The 20,271-nt window shown below is 36.4% G+C and overlaps 1 protein-coding gene across 2 annotated transcripts in view; it reads right to left on the bottom strand.

The window, feature by feature from the left end:
- The window catches only part of LOC119425096 (splicing factor SWAP), a 54,083-nt gene that overhangs the window by 15,863 nt on the left and 17,949 nt on the right, over positions 1-20,271 (bottom strand). For both annotated transcript variants that reach the window (XM_037692619.1, XM_037692620.1), the window contains exons 8-14: positions 18,558-18,807; positions 17,598-17,747; positions 17,341-17,434; positions 12,573-12,636; positions 10,970-11,073; positions 10,728-10,857; positions 6,529-6,725 (exon numbers count right to left, since the gene is read on the bottom strand). In XM_037692619.1, coding sequence (XP_037548547.1) covers positions 6,529-6,725; positions 10,728-10,857; positions 10,970-11,073; positions 12,573-12,636; positions 17,341-17,434; positions 17,598-17,747; positions 18,558-18,807 — 989 coding nt within the window. The remainder of the gene's footprint in view (positions 1-6,528; positions 6,726-10,727; positions 10,858-10,969; positions 11,074-12,572; positions 12,637-17,340; positions 17,435-17,597; positions 17,748-18,557; positions 18,808-20,271) is intronic.

Raw genomic sequence — 20,271 nt, 5'->3', positions numbered from 1 at the left:
GGTAGCAGGAGGGTTAAAACTGAACGATGAGATGTCAAGTCGCAGACTAAGACTAAATCTGTCGTAAATGTTGAAAAACTTGATATAAAGTCCAAACTCAGCTGATGAAAAGGCCGTGCAGGTAACGCGACATTTTCAACCCCCCCGGGAGCACAAACAGTTGCAGCTGTCAGCAGCAAATTGCCTCTAATTACTAAAACACCAAAGTGGGTCGGCCTGCTCGTTTTAGATTCAACTCCTGCTGGATTAGTGTTATTAAAAATAGGAAAGGCAAAAAATATATATATATTAAAACTGCACAGCAAGCCACTAAAGTCAGAATAAAGTTGAATTAGTTGATTTTTGATGCTATAGAGGCAGAGCATTTAAAAATAAACTTTGCATAGAAATAAATGGACTCCCCAGTGTGAATAAAAAAAATAAATTAATAAACAAATAAAAACCTGATTGGACCATCCCGCTACTTTTTTAGATGGAGCATAAAAGAAGAACGGGCAGTGGATGATGAAAGATAATAAAAGGAGGCAGGCAATGGAGAAGCATCAGAATTTGTCCATAACACAAAACAACAAATAACCAAAACTGTGTATTATTTATTTCACTGCTCGGTTCAGTGCATCATCTGGATGTGTGGGTTATAGTTAAAATAAATAAATAGGAAAGTAGTAGGAAGTGTGATCTGCTCGTGAAGATTCTCAGTCATCCAGGTCATGATCAATCCCCCCAAAAAGGTTAAAAAACAAAAATAACTGGTTTTCTATTCTGAAGCTGAAGACATTTCACCTTCTCATCCAGGAGGCTTTATCAAATAAACTGATAAAGCCTCCTGGATGGGAAGCAAAACATCATCAGCTTCAGAATAGAAGTCCAGTTGTTTTTGTTGTTTTTAACCTTTTGTTTGAAGTGAAATCTGGTTTTCAAATTAGTCCTGATGTGGGAGCCTTATCCAAACACAACACATAATAAAGGTCTGACTTTTCACACCTGCTCAGATACAGAAGCTCAAACCCAAGTGGTCCAAACATAAAAATATCGTTGATGTGAGTAAAGAATTTATGTTCTCACAGACATTTTTAATACTAAAGACAATATAATGACCACTAATAATTATGTAAGCAACCAGGCTGCAGCCTTGTTCAACAAGAGCAAGTTTAAAGAGGATTTGACGTGAGAAAAAGTGGAGCTGTTCTTATAAACACAGTGGATAAATCGTTTTTAACAGCAGAAACATGTTTCAGATATTTCCCTCATGGCAACCAATTACAGAATTGAGTAAACTCACTGTTTTACATAATATATTGAATAAAAAAGTAAGCAAAGTCCTGTACACTTGGCTCCACCAGATGACAGAATGTATTGAGTTACAGTTAAATTGCATTTTTGGTGCACCGAAATTCTTACTGGAAACAAAGGTTGCCTCTGCTGGTGAAACTTAGCCAGAGGCTTTAGTTTCCTCTTGACACGCTTCAAAAGTTATGTTGCGTAATCAATGTGATGAGCACAGTGAGAAACACGCAGAACTTATATCAAGTTGGCTAATTCAGCCAAATCTACCAAACATATAAAATAAGCAGAATCCCAGCACACCACGACATTGCGCAATACTACTCTTTCAATACACACCATAGCTTTAGACATTTGCCAAAACAAGGTTTTAAACATTGCTTTGTCTTCTTTTTTGTCATTTAACATTTGCATCCAAGTGTATCTCTTGATGAGCAAATCAATGAACACGATTGCAAGTTTTTCCCTCTGACTGATTCTTATTAGAGAAACCTTGGAAGCTGTGAAGAGTCGAAACGACTTACTGTACACACCTTGTTCCTTTTCAACATAACGTTCCATGTATTTAAACTTTGATAAATAAAAAAAAAAAAAACATCAGTCGTACATAATGTCTAACACCTACAAAGAACAATATTTTTAAACACACCATACTGGAATGTCTATTTCCTTTATTTTTTGTTAATAAGTTATTTATCAAAGTGTGCATGGCTCCTTCAGACTAAGTATGCTGTGATGACTGCTGCAAGGGTCTCAAAACATCTGGAAAGGTTTGACCTAGTCGGCACAGCAGAGCCATGAGCCAACCAAGTGCCACCTGGCCTTTTAGGCAGTTGGCCAGATCACCGAGCACCTGACGGGCTAACATGAGGAGCTGACAGGCAACATCCATCATACGGATGAGGAATCTGCACATCAAATGCTGCTGTCTCTTATTTACACTATAAAGTACTCTTGACTTTACCTGCGATTTAACACGACAAAAGAAAACTTTTAAAGCCTACAAGTAGTGCAAAGCCTTTTTGTAACTTCAAAAAGGGTAAGTAATTTTAAAAAATGTATATTTAATCTCTGACGCACAGAGAAAAGGAAAAGGTGTTTAGGTGTAGCTTTAGATGTGGTCAGTATGCGTCGTACTGGGATATAACTGGGATCCTGCAATGCACTTCTTTTTGGAATCAGTCAAACCTCTATTACACGTTTACAACTGGTTCAAAATGCTGCAGCCCAATTTTTAACTGGTACAGGCCAAACAGTGCCCATTACTCCAGTTCTGTCCTCCCTTCACTGGCTCACAGTTCACTTTCAAATTCATTTAAAAATCCTTCTGTACATTTTTAAATCTCTGAGCAGTTCTGCCCTCTCCTATCTCGCTGATCTGCTGCAGCCATATGTCCCACAACGCTCTCTGAGGTCAGCAGATCAGATGCTTTTATTGGTTCCAGGAACTCGTTTTAAGCTCAGAGGTGACAGGGCTTTCTCTGCTGCAGGTCCAAAACTGTGGAATGAGTTACCACTACATGTCAGACAGGCTCCCTCTCTCACTGTTTTTAAGTCTTGTTTAAAAACTCAATTTTATTCCCAGGCTTTTGACACTGTGTGAGTTGATTATAACTTGTCTGTATTGTATAATGTTAGTCATTTAGTTCTTACCTTTACCTATTTGGATCTATGTAGTTTATCTTGTGTCATTTTCTTGTTTTATTTTTGCTGTACAGCACTTTGGTTGGCCTTGTTGCTGTTTTAAGTACTTTATGAATAAAGTGGTGTAGTATGGTATGGTAAGGCATGGTATGGCATGGTGTGGTATGGTATGGCATGGTGTGGTATGGTATGGGAGCTCACTACCTTCTAAATGTGGGCTCTGAGCATTTAATGCTATAACATCTGGTAAACCCACTTTGGTTTTGGACAAAAGTCAACTGCAGTAGAATTAAAAGTATTTTTATACTATTTGTTATGACATCTAAATATATACACATATGCACTACTTGAGTATGATTTTTGCTAAATTTAAACAAAGCCATTTAAAATATAAGGAATATAAAACAAATCATAAAAAAAGTTATCAACATCAACTGTTTTAAGACTTAGTCTCCAATCTGTGGGGAAAAGTTTTTTTTTTTTTTTTGAAAAACAGTTTTTTTTTTGTTCGTTTGTTAATTTTTTTGAAAGATGCAAGAGATCATTATTGCTGCCAGCAGCACGATGATAATCTTATTAGATTACAAATGCAAATTCTTTCTTTTTAATGACAGTGAAATAAAGCTGAATGACGTGAAAGCCATGTTTTCCTCATTATAAAACGTGTCAAGCTTGAATATAAAAATACTTTAAATGGGAAGAAGCGTCACATATTGTGAAAACTATGTTGCATATTTAAATTGCCTTCACAAAAAAAAAAAAAGACAAACCCATTCATTCAAATATTTTTGAAAATAAATTAAGCTGTACAATGGGTGATGTTCCTTTATTTCCCTACAATTTTGAATATTGCTTAGATGAAAGTATATTTTATTGTAGTTCAAGTTTCACGAACCAACTCTCATAACTTCAAGTGTATGAAACTAATTATTAAACTTCTTATTTGACCAAGGATTTGATTCCAGTTAAATTAGGACAACAAAACGTACCTAGAAAATATTAACAACCTCAGAGTGGAGAATTTTAGAAACAACTCTGGATTGATCACTTGCTAACAAGATGTTACAAGATGTAAGTTTTTGTTGCTCCTATAAAATATGTGACTCTCAGTTCTCTGCCACTGTTGCAGTAATGAGTTATTTTTTGTTCATTTCCATTTCCCAACAGAATATTCCAAAATCCTCAATTTCACTTCATTCAGTTATATTACTATAAAAAAATAAGAATAAAAATGTGTTAAACTGCATTAAAAAGTATTTTCTACCTCACTAGGAGGAATTTAAACTGCATGGGTTGAGACTGAATGGATAAGGAGAGTATATAAAGACATATGTCCACATTTCAAGATTGCCTGACAAATAAACATTTAGTTTAACTTGTACACTCTAAAATGATGTCGTTCTTTCGTCTCCTCTCTTCTGTGGGGGTCACCACAGAGCGAACTCTGGCGAGACATTTAGTGATTGTTTTACACCAGATGCTCTTCCTGATGGGCTAACCACCAAGCTACCATGGCCATATCCTCTGTAACAAGAGTAAAATAATCGATGTACACTTACTTGAAAACTAAAAAAACTTGAAAACTCTTTTCAGTCTTTAAGCCTCAATTAAAAAAAAATTAAATTACACAAGCTGACCTGGCATTTAAAGTAGAAATATCAAGCGATTGATTCGCTAAAGGCTTACAAGCAATGCGAGCAATCACCGGCAGACGTGTCAAGAAAATAACTGATGATGCCGACTGCCACCTTTCGTGTCCTACAATCAGGATCATGCAGTGACATTTTACACATTAAACTCACAGCTTGACCTAATGACAGCTAGTAAATGCTTCTGCCCCAAAAATAATGTACCCTCAAATAGCTATATTTATTCACATACAGCTGAGTGACCATGATATACTCACTCAAAACCACCCTTTAGGCTTCTGATCCCACATGTAGTTAAACAACTGCAGATATTTTTATATTTAAGGCTACACTGAAGTCAGGAGCAGTTTGTCACAAACATCATGTATGAACCAGTCTATACATTAAATATGCATTTGTAAAATAAATATACCTATAATACATTAATAAATTTTAGTGGTTCCATAAGTTGACAACATGTTTAAGTTTTAAATGTCAGTGAAGTTTTGGTCAGAATGCACTGTACTGCAGCTGTCTCTGTTGCTCTGTCTTTAGAGCTTTTAACGTCAAAGCTAATTGTGCAATACGTTAAATAAAAGTTGACTTCCACCATTTTTACACCTTTCAAGATCTACTGTGGACAAAAATACTTTATATCACCCTTAGAGGATGATTTTAGCCTCTTATAGGACTAAGCACCACTTGTTTACTCTAGCACATGCAGCAAACTGACTGATGCACTCAGCTAACAGAGACCCTGTGAAGTTGTTTTTTTTCTGTCAAATACTTAAATCTTCCCTCTAAACAGGCCATATATTAAGAGTAGGGGTAAAATCCATCTTTAGATATACGGCATTGCAAACGTGGACAATTCTGAATTGAATTTCCAAGGTCAAAAAATATTTTTGTTAATGTTAATTAATATAATGTTCTAAAATCAGAATATAATCAGTAGAAATACTGGAAAATGCATGGAGTACACATAATAGCCACCTGCACAAGGCAGCTGAACAAGTTATACAACTGGAATTAATTGGAAGTACTGTATATAAATACTCTTCTTTGAAACTACCAGGTAACACAGGTACATGTGTGGGGGGTGCGGGGCCGGGGGGGGGGGGGGGGGGGGTGGGGGACCAAGTTTATGAAATTGCACCAATAAATATTGTCACGTCGCTGTTTGCTGAATTGTTGTCAAATCCAGCTGTGAGGTGTCCAAAGATATTCTCCATTATCATCCATGGATATTAAATCCACATATAATTTTTGGAACTAATTATTTGCAAAGTCAAGATATAAAAAAAATAAATCTGTACCACAGATACAGAAACAACTGCAGAGTAACTTAACAACAAATTCAATTCAAATCAATTGAATTCAATTCAATTGATAAAAACATCAAGTTACATTCAATCTAATGACGAAACAAAAGTTTTATTTTTTTAATTTTGCTGAAAATAAATCCAATAATAATTTGATTAGAACACGTTTCATTTAAAGGAAGTATGTTACTTTAAAAAAGCGTTAAGTGAGCCCTTTATATGATGCAATGTTTTTCTGTTATCAAAAAATATACATTTCGTACATAAAAAAAAATATATATGAAAAAGTAACAAACAATCCACTTTTATGTTTAAGGTGAAATTATGGCAACACAAATTATTCTGATGTTGACTTTGGTTGGCAACAAGAACAGGAGGCTGGTTGCCTTCACTCTGCAGGTGTAACATATTGATCTGCATATCTCAAGTCCTCAAAGGCAAATTTTCTAATGTACCGGTACATAAAAAAAAAAAACCTAGGGTTATTTCTTTTTTTATTTCCACTTGCAAAATTTACAGTTTAAAGTAACTTTAGAAGTTAAATTAAAATCCTAAAAGTTTAAGTCAGTCTCTTTAGGTCAATCGTACAAATAAATATATGAAGACATGCACACACGAGTAACAGCGGTCTTTATCTACCATTTTCTTACCTCAAATTGAGCACATGACTCTAGCTCAGCTCTCTTGGCCTCAGGCTCGCCAGCGACGGGGGTGCGGAGGGCCTGCAGAAACAGGGCTGCCTTCCTCTTCCTCTCCGCCTGTAGCTGTTTCTCCTTGGACTCCTTAGCTGCCTGGGCCAGCTTCTCTCTGGCTGCAGCTGCCAGACGATCTTCCAGTTTCAGCTTGGCTGAGGGAAATGGAATGAGTGGGCAAACACAAACGTTTAAATTGCCATTACCCTCCATTTTTTATTTGTATCGCAGCTAAACATTCGGTTACTGAATGGGTAGTAAGAGAGGGGAAAGAAAAGAAGTGTTTTATTCTACAAAAAAAGAGTCAAAGAGAAGGGAGAGGAAAGAAACAAAGAAAAATCTCGATGAACAACATATTTTCCCCACTTTCTAATGTGATTACAGGTAATTTTGGGAGTTTTGAACTGCTGTAGATTGTTAGAAAGTGTAACAACTGTCTACATCTTGGGTGATGCATAATTTCGTGCACTTTGGAGTTTACAGAAAAAAGCAGAAACAAACACAAAGGAGGAGGGGGAGGGGAGATCGAGTGACACGCAAAAAAACAGCAGCAGCAAAAGCGTACTGTATTTTTCGGACTATAAGGCGCATTAAGCAAAACAAAACAGTCAGATAAGTCAAAATTAATTCAACTCATTCACAATAACTCTCAACATTGTTCAGTTGTACAACATAAAATTGGTTCGAGGTCAGTAAGCACAACCAGAATTAATACATAAGGCGCACCGGATCATAAGGCTCACTGTCGATTTTTGAGAACATTAAAGGATTTTAAGTGTGCCTTATAGTCAGAAAAATACGGTACATATAAAAGCTAAAAACAAAAACACTTGTTTTTTGTTATGTAACCACGAGGGATCTGCTGTCTCTTAAGTGTGATTTGCTTCAGCAGCTGGCTTATTTTCAACACTTGAGTACAGTGAACAGCCAAGAGGAGGAGAATCCATCTGTACCTCGAACAAACACAATCCTGGCATGCCTCAATCTGGCTACAGTGTTTGCATTTAGCTTAAACTCGATAAACAAATATCTCCATATGAATATACAGATTATGTAGAGAAGGGACTAGAATATTGGCATCAAAAGCTTTTTGGGGACTGTTTGTACTAACCAGTTTGAACAAGCATTAAATACATGAAGTCAAAAGTCACACATTGACCAAAACACACTCTTGGAACTAATAACTTCTATTTAGTGACCATTTAAATTATTAGCTGCCACAATATTCAACTTAAAAATTACATTTATCTCAACAAATGAGAGCCTGTTTAAATCAGTGCTCAGGTAGAGCGCCAAACATTATCCAGACTGAGTTGCTGAGGTTTGCAGAGTTTCTTTTTCCCCATTGTCACACCATATTGAAAGTTAATCACTTTAACTGGGACATCATTCAAAACCTAAAAAAAAGATTTTGCTTACATATCTAGAAATAGAATTAAAAAAAAAAAAAAACACTTGATTAGCTAGAACATGATCAGGTGCTCTCTAAACAACATGCTGCTATTGTGCAGAAAATACAGATGTGCAAAATGGCTGGCATTGCATCAATAACATGTGCACTTTACACATCATTATCGCTTCAGTCTAATAAAACCAAAAAGGAATGTATGCTTCACAGACATATAAGAGTTCATACAAATTGAGAAAGATGCAAGTTGCTCACTTGCAAAACTACCTTTTTTTTATTTTAGATAAGACACCTCCTGATGTTATTCTGACTCATGCTGAAATATTTGTTTTTTGGCTTCCAACGTGAGTGCTTTGTCTAATTTATTTCCAAACATAAATGTTCTAATTATGGGTGTTGTGTTGGTAGAAAAGGTATCAATGAAAGCATAAAGAAAAACAGTCCAAAATAAAACCAACTGAAAGACGAGGCAAACTGAGGCCCCAGTCAACAAACTCAGTATCAGCTCATCAATTGATTTAGTTAGAATGCAAATATTGTATTCACTTGATCAAAAGCCCAAAACATGACATAAATGCCACATCTCAGAGCAACTGTTTCAACTAATTAAAAAGAGCTATTTCAGATACTAAGAAGTATTTTGAGTTATCTCACTAGCAAAATCAAACAAGTAGACCCACTGGGAAATGCTTGCAACTTTAATTTACGCATTTAATGAAAGAAATTGTGTTTAGTGTGTGTGGCTTTTTCAGCCCATCACAGATAAGTGTTTGCTGTCTGTCACTGATCCTTCTGCTATCTGATCAAATCAGCCCTACAGACCGACAGCCACTTTGCTGCACAGCAAAGGCAATTCAGACAGCTTTTTATACGGCTCTTCCTGCCTCTTTCTCTGGCCGCCTGTCGGCTTCAAAAGAGATCATTACGTTCGAAAACTGTTTCAGTGAACCTAAATGAACCTGACAACCCCCTTGATGCTTAAAAGTAGCACATTTGTCTTTGACCGACTGGCCATCTTTTAAAGTTCTAGTTCACAGCTGCTTTTTTAGTCAGAGGGAGATTATGATGTGTTTGCTCTAATCTTCTGGTCTCAGAAGATGATAAATTTGAGTTGCACACGGTCCCCAGGGCATATACAAAGAAGAAAACCTCAACCATGAGTCGGACAAGCACAGAAATAAACACTTTAAGATGTGGATTTTACTCTGCACAGAAGCTACTGAAGACAATACTTTTTAGCTTAAAATACAAACAGTATTAAAGAATATTGCTCTAATCATAATCTTCTTGGTCACTGTTTTTTTTTACTTCAGAAAGTGAGTCATAATTTTAATGAAGGTGAGTTTGAGGTGCATCCATGTACCTGCTCATATTTTACTGATGAATAATTCACTCTGACTTTCCTTATTGGATGAGTTGTACAATCTTGACTTTTAAATTATTTCAACTTCATGTTCAATGGCAAAGAGTGTTTCTTTATAAATGCATTTTTAAAATACTTCCTGATTCTGCTGCTTTGTCCTACAAAAACCTTTTGAATGTGTAGTTTAGTTCAAGTTAAATCATTTTCGGTTTTGACAGTTGTTAGGCCCATAGAAAGTCAAATCAGTGAAGTACGGCTATAAAAACTTGACTCTTTGATAACGATTATTCAATCGTACATAAAATATGCCAAAATTTAAAAAAAAAGGCAAATTTGAGGAAGAAATGAAACATGCAGCTAGGGCTGGACAATCTGAGGAAAAGCAGATATTATTTTGCTACATCACAATACGCGATATGTATCACGATAATTATAAATAACTTCCAGTGTTATTTTAAACTATATAGTATGCAACATGTCACTGATGTACTCTATTCAAACAGACCATTCATGTTTGGTCAAATAAATAAATATAAACGTCAAATAAACCAGCTGTGAAGTTCACAGCTGGTTTATTTGACGTTTTCTTTGGTGTGTGGGGAGACGTTGATATACGGAGTTTACAACATTTTTCAATTTGCAGTGGATGGCTTCTAAGTTGGTGAAATAAATTTGTGGTACTGCAAGCTTTTGTGGCAATGGTTTTACGACACGTTTTGCAAATTACCACATTTTCACTGCCAGATTATTGATCCAGTGCTGTTTCACTTTGGAACTAGTTCATCAGACTCCTCCTCAGTTACGGTCTCATTCACCCGCTCACCTGAAACTCCTGCTGTCGCCATATTCTTTCCCCTATCTCGAAGTCTATATGTGCATGCTCCATGCAGATTGAGGCAGAACATTTTCCACTTGGGAGGTGGCAGGGATTAGTGACACATTCTTAGTGTGTCGGATAAACAGCATTCACAGTGAATTAGATGCAGAAAGTTTATTATTTGAATGGCAATTTATACTCTATGGTCGCGATACTTTTTGCAGAGTAAAAGATACGATTAGTATGAGAGCAAAAGAGGATGGATTTTAAAAAGACAGGATCATTCTTCAATACTTTTTCTCAAGAGTTTTTAGGGAAATTCCGGCACATTTTAAAATTCAGTTTTAAGAGATTTTTTTTTATCAACTTCTCAAATCATATTTTGTTTCTTCACCATTCAGACCGTCTCTGTAAAAAATGCATCCAAACAGATTGTAGAAAACAACAGTTCATATTTGCAAACTCTGAAAAAAGAGATTTGATCTCAGCAAATCCTCATTACTCAGCTGTAGAGTTTAAAAAGCCAAAGAAAAGTGTTTAAACTAGACTGTTCAGCTTTTAAAATGTACCTTGCTTTGCTTCCAACTCTTCCACACTAAGGCTGGGTTTTTTCTCTTCAGGTGCACTGACCAGGGGAGGGTCCTTGTCCATCATCAAAGCTTCACCCATCACAGCTTCCAGCCCTTTCTCGTCCAAAAACTAGAAGGAAAAAGTGCAAGATAAATTAGTTGCAAAGGTGACAAAACTAAATTTTGAAGAATAGGTCTCCTATCCTCCTGATGTCTCCTAGATTGACTAATTTGAACTAGACCTTGTCCTCATCAGAGTCATCATCCAGTCTCACTCTGTTCTTCTCCAGAGGCAGCATGTCATTTTCCTTTGGCTTGATGGCGAAAGAGATGGGGGCAAAAGAGGCTGTGAAAGCACACGGTAGAGGTTAAATAGTCATTTAGACAGACCAAAACGGTTTCAGAACGGAGCAAATTATACGACTCAGACTTGTGCATCTTGTCCTCTTTCTGATTCTTCACTAAATGGAAACAGAAGCTGGGTTAGAGATCAGGGCAAGAAAGAAATAAAGCAAAACAAAAAGGAAGAATTAGGAATGAGGATGTAAAAATAATAACAGGACAGAGAAGAATGGGTAAAAAAAAAAACTACAGAGTATTATGAAATGAAAAACAGTAGATCATAGACAAAGTACAGAAAAAAGGCAGTTGAATCAGTGGGACAAAAAGTATTTCTATTTCATTACCAAATAAATTTTCTCTAGACGAAAGAGGCTGTGTGCCCGATTCCCTGAAGCAATAACCTTAATATAGGACCACAATCCTTGCTGCGGAGGGCTGGATAGTTTACTTGTGTACTTTTCTGACTTCTTATTAGTTTCCCCTAGCTCGCTCCATGATCTGTCGCATCACAATAACGTGTGGGTGTGTGTGTCTCAATTTGCATATATTGTGTGTGTATGTTTATGGCCGCCGCCAGTACAGACGTGAGCAGTCTTGTCTTTCACAGACCTTTGTGGACTGATAATCATCAGATGAAATTGCCAGCATAACTATGAAAGAACTCATAGGCGCTTATGCATAAAAGTCAATTTACAGCTTAAACAGATTAGTTTGTTTGTTTTTTTAAAGAAAACACTTGTTTAATTACCGTAATTTTCACTGTATAAGTGGCAGTTTCTTTGTGTAAATTAGCATGCCTGTAACTTACACAGTGAAGCGACTTATATTTCCCCCCCCCATATTTATAACCAATTTTTGTCTGAGATCTGACGATTTCATTCATTCTGACGTGGAAAATACTGAACACTACCATTTTCAGCTACTAGAGGACTGTCGACTAATGTGGCAAGCCAAGTGTCTCATTAATAAGTAAAAGTGGCTATTAATGAGACACTTGGCTTGCCATACAGGGCCACCTTCATCTCGCTCTGGAACTCCTGGAGCAAATGTCAAATCAGCTGCATTTCACCACGCTGCCCAGGCAAAATGCAGCTGATTTGACCATTAAAGTGAATTTAGTAAGGAAAAGTTCAACTGAGACACACATTTGCTATAATTTCGAGCAAACAAATAATTGGTTTCAGGTGATTATCTTGTTAAATTTCAAAGAAATGCACAGCGAGTCGTCCCTCTGCGTGCTCCCGCTTCTGCGAATCGGCTTTTGAAATGCAGCTGATTTGACCGTCAACATGCATTTATTAAAGAAAAGTTCAACTGAGATACATCATTGCTATAATTGTGAGCAAACAAATGATTGTTTTTAAGTGTTAATCTTGTTAAATTATTGTTAAAAGTTCTTCCGTGCATGCTCCTGCGGCTGCCATTTGACAGCCAATCGATTTTTGGCACAGCCTTGAATAAAAGAAAATTAAATGAGAGCATGTGAAGTACATTTGTTTATACCTTTTGTTAGCTTGTACTCCTCCTCCTTGTCTGTTTGAAGTGTATTGCAGTCATCTGTCCCATCCTGCATGAAATAAAAACATTAAAGAGAATGAGAGAAAATAAGATCAGTTTCTTTGTGCGTAAAATGCTAAGAAGTACATCAGCAACACGTTGCAGAGGCCACACAACATTCATCAAAACTTATTGCATTTTTCCTGAGATGAATCCACGTACAAGTACAGAACTTTGACAAGAGACAGATGGAGCTGAAAATGAGATTTCACTAAAGCCTTCATTTTATTCATGATGCATTGTTAGTTTGAGACGTACATGAGAGGAAGTTTGTTACGAAGGATTTGAAAAGACACTGATAAAAGTTATCAGTCCATCTCTTGTTGATTTGTATTTAAAGGAAACAAAAACGTTTATATGGTTTGGATGTTTGCTATAATGTTGTTCGGCGTGTCGTTTTGAAGTGCTTAACATATTTCTTAGTTTATCGTATTTGTTGGTTTATATCTTAGATCCTTATTACCGTTTCCTTTTACAATTTAAATGTTTGCCGTTGTTGGATGTAACTTCCTGTTTACACAATTTTGTTCCACCTCATGTACCACATGTGATGTGAACAAGAAAGAACCTCGAACCTTGAATGTTTCCACCTTGGGTAATATCTAAAATGTATGGTTCTGAAATGGTAGGATCATTTCTTTGCTCTAGTTATCTAAAATTATTTTTGTTACATTTATTTAATATAATTACTGTATATAAATTATCTGCAAGGTTCTATCCACATTTGAAGTTATTCTACAGAGAAACAAACAGCCACTAAGAAGAAAGACTGGTCATCATAGCCAAATATAAATATTATTTAAAACGTCACATTTAAAAGAAAAAAGATTGATAGATATAGTGAAGTAGATGCAAAAACTAGGGATGCACAATATTATCATATCGGCCAATATTAGTGTTAAAGTTCAATGTTGGACATCGGTCATTCCATCAAAATAACTCACTGATATAAAAAGGTGCTGTTTTTGTTTGACAACCCAGCGACAACGATGTCTGCAGCGGCAGCACAACATGATGACGTCATGCGCACCTACCTGATCTCACAGCGGAGAGGAAAATTCAAAATGTCGGCAGTGTGGAAGTTTTTTTCATTGTTGAGGATGTTGAATTCTGAAGATTTTTGGACTAGGTTGAGCCTCGCTACATCGTCCCCAGTCAGATATTTTTCCAACGTAACCTTACTCGAGTTACAAGCCGTCATTTCCAACATCATTGAGAAGCTAATAGCTGATAGCACTTGGGTGAGCTTAACAGACATTTGGACATCGTGTCAGCACCGTTAGCAACATTAGTCTTACGGAACAATGGATAAGACAAAAACTTTGAACTTAAAAAGGCTGTCCTTCATGCACAGGAGTGAAGAGGATCCCACACTGCAGCTATAGGAACCTGGAACAAGTCTCCACAAGTGAAACAGTACCCCAGGTGACTAATGATAATAACATTTAACAGTTTTCATTTAATGTAAGTTAAAGTGCTATGCATGTCATATGGCTGTTACTGAATATATATATGTCACCAGCTCTTACAGCTGTTACACTTTTTTTTTTTTGTAGCAAATAAGTCTAAATAAGAGGGTTACGTTCTGACAAAGGAAAGTATATAAAATAACAATATCGGTTTTTGGCCAAATAAGTTTTAACATATCGGCATATCGGCCAAAAATCCAATATTGTGCATCCCTAACAAAAATATAACATCCATCCATGATAATAAAATGAGAGAATAGATTGAAAACAAGAATTTTGAATTTGTATTCAACCAGCATTATTATCCTAAGTTAAGCCAACCACACTTGACTGATAAGTCAAATTTATACACCAATACAACATTATTACCTCAGACAGAGACTTTTCTGAAGGAAAAAGTCAGTCAATTTAAGAAAGACATCATCTATGTTTGTAACTCTTTTTAACAAATGATTTAAAATAAATCACATATTCAGTAAAATTGAGATTTCTCTTAATTAAGATTAAGATTAAGACTGGTGTTTTGAACCAGTTTGACATGACTGTCGACGAGAGAGCGGGCGAGCATCGGAGGAGAGGGCGTGCCCCAGAGGCCATCTTAGCACCAACATACAGTGTAACTGGTTTTTCCACTTTGGAGTAAGCTGTTGGGGGAGAACCAGTTTTGTTTCATGTTTCCTCAGACTGATGAAGTCTTCCGAATGGAGGGCGAAACGTCTCAGCACAAAAAAAAGAAAACATCCAGATGACCTGATATTGTTGAATATTAAGATTTGTTATTAAAAAAAAAGTCTTAACTGATTAAACTAATTGATTAATTAAACTGAATTAAATTAAATTAATTGAGCATGCATCAGGATATGCATTTTTAAAACGCTTATTTTTAAATGATTGATTGTTAGTGATAGTTCAGTGATAGCATCTTTACAAGGAGACAGTCCTGACTGCAGCAAGAACAATCTTTAAGAAAGATCCCAGGGTTTAGGTTTTTGAGATTAAATTAATGACATTAAATAAAAACTATCGATCTTTGACATTATAAAACGATATAATAAAATAATAATGCTTAAAACCTATAGAACATAACTACTGGTAATGAATAAAGGTTACTGGGTTGTTTAAATATGTCTTAAAGCAAATTATTCCTGCATATATTTGAAGAATATTAACTGAATTTAATTTTACAAGCTACCTTCTCATCATCTTCACTCTTCACTTTCTTTTATCTACCGGCCAGTCTAATTAGTCGCTTACAAACGTTCTACATTTCCCTGCAGGATCTGTCGTTATTCACATTAACCTATGACCATAATACATGGCTAGTGTTCACAATCAGATAAAGTAAAAAAAAAAAGCCATCTAATATTGCATGAGTTGCTTAGCTTTAACCCAATTAAAAAAAAAAAAAAAAAAAATTGGATGAAAAAGTGGCCATGAAGCTAAGGCCAATGGGAAGGAAAAACACCATCTGATGCGTTTAATTATGGAGAAGGCTTCAAAGGGGAACTGCTTTAAGGGCCCTGCATACTCCATCCGAAGCAGCAAATTCAGCTCTCATTGAAGTAGTTGGGTGATAAAAAACACGTCACAAGGCCCAGGACGAACTTTTTCTCACAGGCATACGCACCAAATATTGTGTGACTGGTCAGAAGTTGGTTGGCGTGTTCGTCAATGCCCTCGAACATTCAGCTGTGCGACTCTTCAAACGCACTAAATTAGTCAACTGGCCAAAAACTCCTGGATGGAGATCGTGCAGAAGTGTATGGAGGAGTCCGTCTGCTGAAAAAGAGTGGCGCTTTCTTCATGATAAATTTGTGGCTCAACGGTGGATGCAGGGACGAGTGGAGACTCTGGTGGGAATCGACCTGTATGGTGCACGGTAATGAAGCAGGATTTCCCAAGAGATCTGTGCCGTGTCTCGTAGAATATGAAAAGTGTGTGAAAACAAACGTGACCGCGAGTCAACAGTTCTGCTTTGGATGGAGTATGCAGGGCCAGAACCCCTGGCCACTGAGAACTCTATAAAACCAAAGCGCAGAAGCAAAGAGGAAGAACACACACTAAACTTATCTGTGAAGACCATGACTGAAAAATGCTCATGATTGCTTTTATATTTTTTGTTTAGCCTTTAAGGCATTTTCAACATTAATTCAGAAATAGATCACATGGTATTACACATATTTATTTTCGCTGATAGGCCCTTGCTTGATTTATTTTTTTTTTTTTTAAATGGTCATATAAAAAATGCTAGGTTAAAAGAAAACCTGCAGTAAAGTTTGTTCTTTTGAAAACATTGGATATTGACACTGGCTACATATGACCCCTCAAATTAAATGTGTCTGAACGTTAAATAAGGACTGCGCAGTATAATGTAAAATCATCATCACAATATCAATAACACAAAAGAATACAATAAATTATGGGCTTTCATATTTCAAGCACCAAGCATTCACGTACTAGATACTAATAATGTCTTTATTTCAACAGACTCTCCCCTGGTTTAGATAAAAGCGATGACAGAAATAAAAGTGAAGTGTAAATAAAATGTGTTTATCGCAATTGATGGTCAGAAAATTAAGCAATAATATGCAAGGGTTTTTTATATCCTGCAACCATACTCAAAATACATCAACACAAAATCACTTTAGATTGCATTTACTTTTGCAACTGCTTAACCAGGCGGTCCTGACCTATGTCTAATAAGTCCTGATCTTGTGTGAAAAGGGTTTCAGACTTTAGACTCCAGGAAAGAGGACTAGTTCCTGGGAACTGACACCTTTACCTCAGCTAACTTAACTCTACCCTCAATGCAGAGAAGGAGACTGCACAGTGAGTTGTTTTTATCCATCTGTATTCATTCCACCTTCTGACAATACCCTTGACATATAATCTATTTTTCTTTCAGTTATTTCCTTCCTTCATTTGAATATTCAGGATCAGGAAATCTCTAATTTTCAGAGTGTCAAGTCCAAGTATATCAGGAACAAAAACGTAGCTAATTTCAAGGTTGACTAAGTGCTGTGAATGATTAGACAACTTTTCTACAATCTCGACAATAATCCGCAGAATTCATTAAAATCCTGTATGAACTTTGGGGAAGACTTTCGCAGTTGCCCTGACATGAACAATGAAAATCCGCAGGCAGGCTCAAACACATTAGAGCTTCAAAAGATGACAGAATGTTTCAAGTTGATGAAATCTGGGAGAGAAGCAGATGAAAGTTTCAACCAAGAATAAAACAATACCTGCAGCAATACTTTCCCTTCCTTTTGCATGAAGTAATTCTTCTTAAACTCATAATATGTATTGAACTGATGCCAAGACTGCAGAAATTCAAACCTGGAGCGAACAAAAAGAAAGGCACAGGATATGCAAGGTGATAAGTTAGCACTTAGAACAGATGAGTCAAAAGGTTGTGCAGAATCTCAGTATTATCTGTAGGCACAAGAGTCCATACAACCAAGATCTGAATGACAGACTCATAAGTAGTAGAAACACTTACCGGGGATCATTCTTGGCACGGACGCTGGCCTCAAACTTTAGACCATTTCTCACAACATACTCAGCCAACTTGTCAATGACTGGCTGGATGTCAGGCGGTGGGGGAATGATGGCTGGTGCTGGTGTGGATACCGGCGCTTCGACCTTTGAGCTGTTTTGAGGATATTTTAAGATGCAATTAAAACTGTAATTACAGCTCAAGTCAGTAATAAAATAGTTTAATTTTGACTGTAATGACAAGCTAATAGTGTCCCAGCAAGGCTACGAGTGACCTGCCTACAGGAATCTATGGAAAATTTGACTAGCCATTGGAAAAATAAGCTCAAGTTGTGCTAAGAGCCATCTACAGTGAGTAAGGTATTACTCATAACCTTTTCGCAGAAAATCACTTACAAAAGATCCAAATTATTCCTTTAAACTTGATCCTATTGCTCAAATATCTTGAAAACATAAACAACTTAAAATTTCTGACAATAAGATTTATGCACGATATTATCGGCATGGTATTAGCCGATATTAGCAATAAAGTTAAATATCGGACATTGGCCACTCCATCAAAACAACTCACCAATATAAAAGGCTCTGTTATATAAAGGCACTGTTTTTATATGACTGATAGAGTGTTGTTATTGTGTTAAGAGTAAATGTCATGAATAAATTTGACATTAGACATAATCCAAGTCGAAGTGTTACATCATTTTCAGCCTCCTTTTTGGCAACTGCATTTGGTAGCAGGCCAAAATGACAAAGACCATGCAGAATAATGTAGTAGTTTAATTCCATAGCAGAGAAAGCTGTGTAGTCTCTGTAAGTAGGTCTAGGGAAAAAATACTGGTATTGGTTATCGGCCAAATAAGATTTAACACACTGGAATATCGGATAACGGCCAAAAATCCAATATCGTGCATCCTTAATTACAACAATCCCAAAGGAAATATCCCTTTATTGTTCTGATTCTTACCTTACTTCTGGTACGTTTACAGCAGCAGCAACAGAACTGGAGACCTGTGAGGCGGCTGTAGGTGGAGCTGCCACTGTGACAGTTTCAGCAGGTGCAGTTGTCCCAACTTGGAGCAAAGCTTCAGAAGAAGGTGGAGCCGAAATGGCAGCTGAAGTCATACTGCTATAATACGAGGTGGCATCTACACCTGGTTGAGGTGGGGCTAAGCAGTATGAACCATCTGGAAGCATGTAGTAGCCATAATAAATTGCTGCAAACAAATGAAGAAATGGTCACGAGTAAAACGTTGGTTCTATGAAATAATCCATATGTTTCACGTTAAAAAAAAAAATCTGACTGAAAAATGGGTTGTATGGATGAATAAACAAAATGCATAAATAGATGAATAGCTTTGCTTCTGAATGAGCACATTAAGTGAGCAATATACTGCACTTAATTTTCATGCCCAAGCAACCAAATAATTACATTAAAAGGAAGGTAGCTTTCAGCTTTTGTTGAGACTACCATCATCGATTTAACCACATGCCCTGGGCTCAAAGTGTGAGGTCTGTCTCCTGTATCAATCCTCTAATAAGTGAATTTGAAATATGGGGAAATTTGATTTATTTGTTTGAATTTTATATGAACTCTCAATGTGTTTATAACAGTAATGCCATGATCTATGAAGTCATTTCAGCCTTATGCATTATGCAGCCTGTGCGTTTTAACCTTGCTAAATAACGTGGGGCAGTCAGGGGAAAAGTCATCGCCGCTGGAAATAGAATCTGTCAAATCAGCCTTGTTTATTGACGAGGCCATGAATAACACAAATGCCACATTTTTGGTCGGTCACTGTTAAAATTAACATTCTCAAAGAAGGCTGGACAAGGACATTGCCCTTCTTAATCCGAATCACTGCGCATAGGAGGTTTTAAGGTATGAGTTAAACCCAAACCTGCAGTTTTTCCTTGTTTTATAAAAAAATGTTTTTGTGTGTGTGTGTGTGCACACTAATACAGAATTTTGAAAAAAGTGTAAAAACTATTGTTTTGCAACGACCATAACAACAAAAACGCATAAATGTGATTACTGGTATTCATGTCAAACTATCCTGTGATTGCATTATGTACCATGCTGTTTTGTTTTTCCCCAGTTGAACAATTTGTTTAGATAAATAAATCATCTGCACCGATTATTTCAATCAATAAAAGAGCAGTGATATACACAAGCATGTTGCCTAATGCTGACAAAGGGTTATCTTGTTGATCACTGGGCTTCTAATACAAAGACCATTCATTAAAAAGGGAAGAGATAGAGGGATGAAATAAATGGTCACTGTCAAAGATGAGACCCAGTGATATGAACACATTACTCACTGAGCCGGCTGACTTTAATGGCACGCTTTTTCTAGTCGAGAAAACAGAGTCAATCCAGGGGCGATGAGGTACAAACTTGTCATGTGACGCATGATGTCATTTATAAAGAATAAAAAATAAATTGTCCTCAATGTTTTTCAAACCAGTTACTCTACAGGATGAATAGAATATCTTTCTATATCTATATTCATCTATTTATCCATTAGGGTCTAGCAATACATCCATTTACATCGATATATCGATTAAATGATTAATGATTCAATTATATTGTGGCAAAACTAAAACATCGATTCATATCATCTTTAAAATACGCTTTTATTTTGAAATTCCCAAGGCACGTCTGTGTGGCCGCCTCAGCA

The sequence above is a fragment of the Nematolebias whitei genome, chromosome 18 (assembly GCF_014905685.2).
Source record: "Nematolebias whitei isolate Nwh7 chromosome 18, NemWhi1, whole genome shotgun sequence".
Classification (NCBI taxonomy): Eukaryota; Metazoa; Chordata; class Actinopteri; order Cyprinodontiformes; family Rivulidae; genus Nematolebias; species Nematolebias whitei.
The sequence above is the reverse complement of the archived record's forward strand: the minus strand, read 5'-3'. Positions and strand labels throughout refer to the sequence as shown.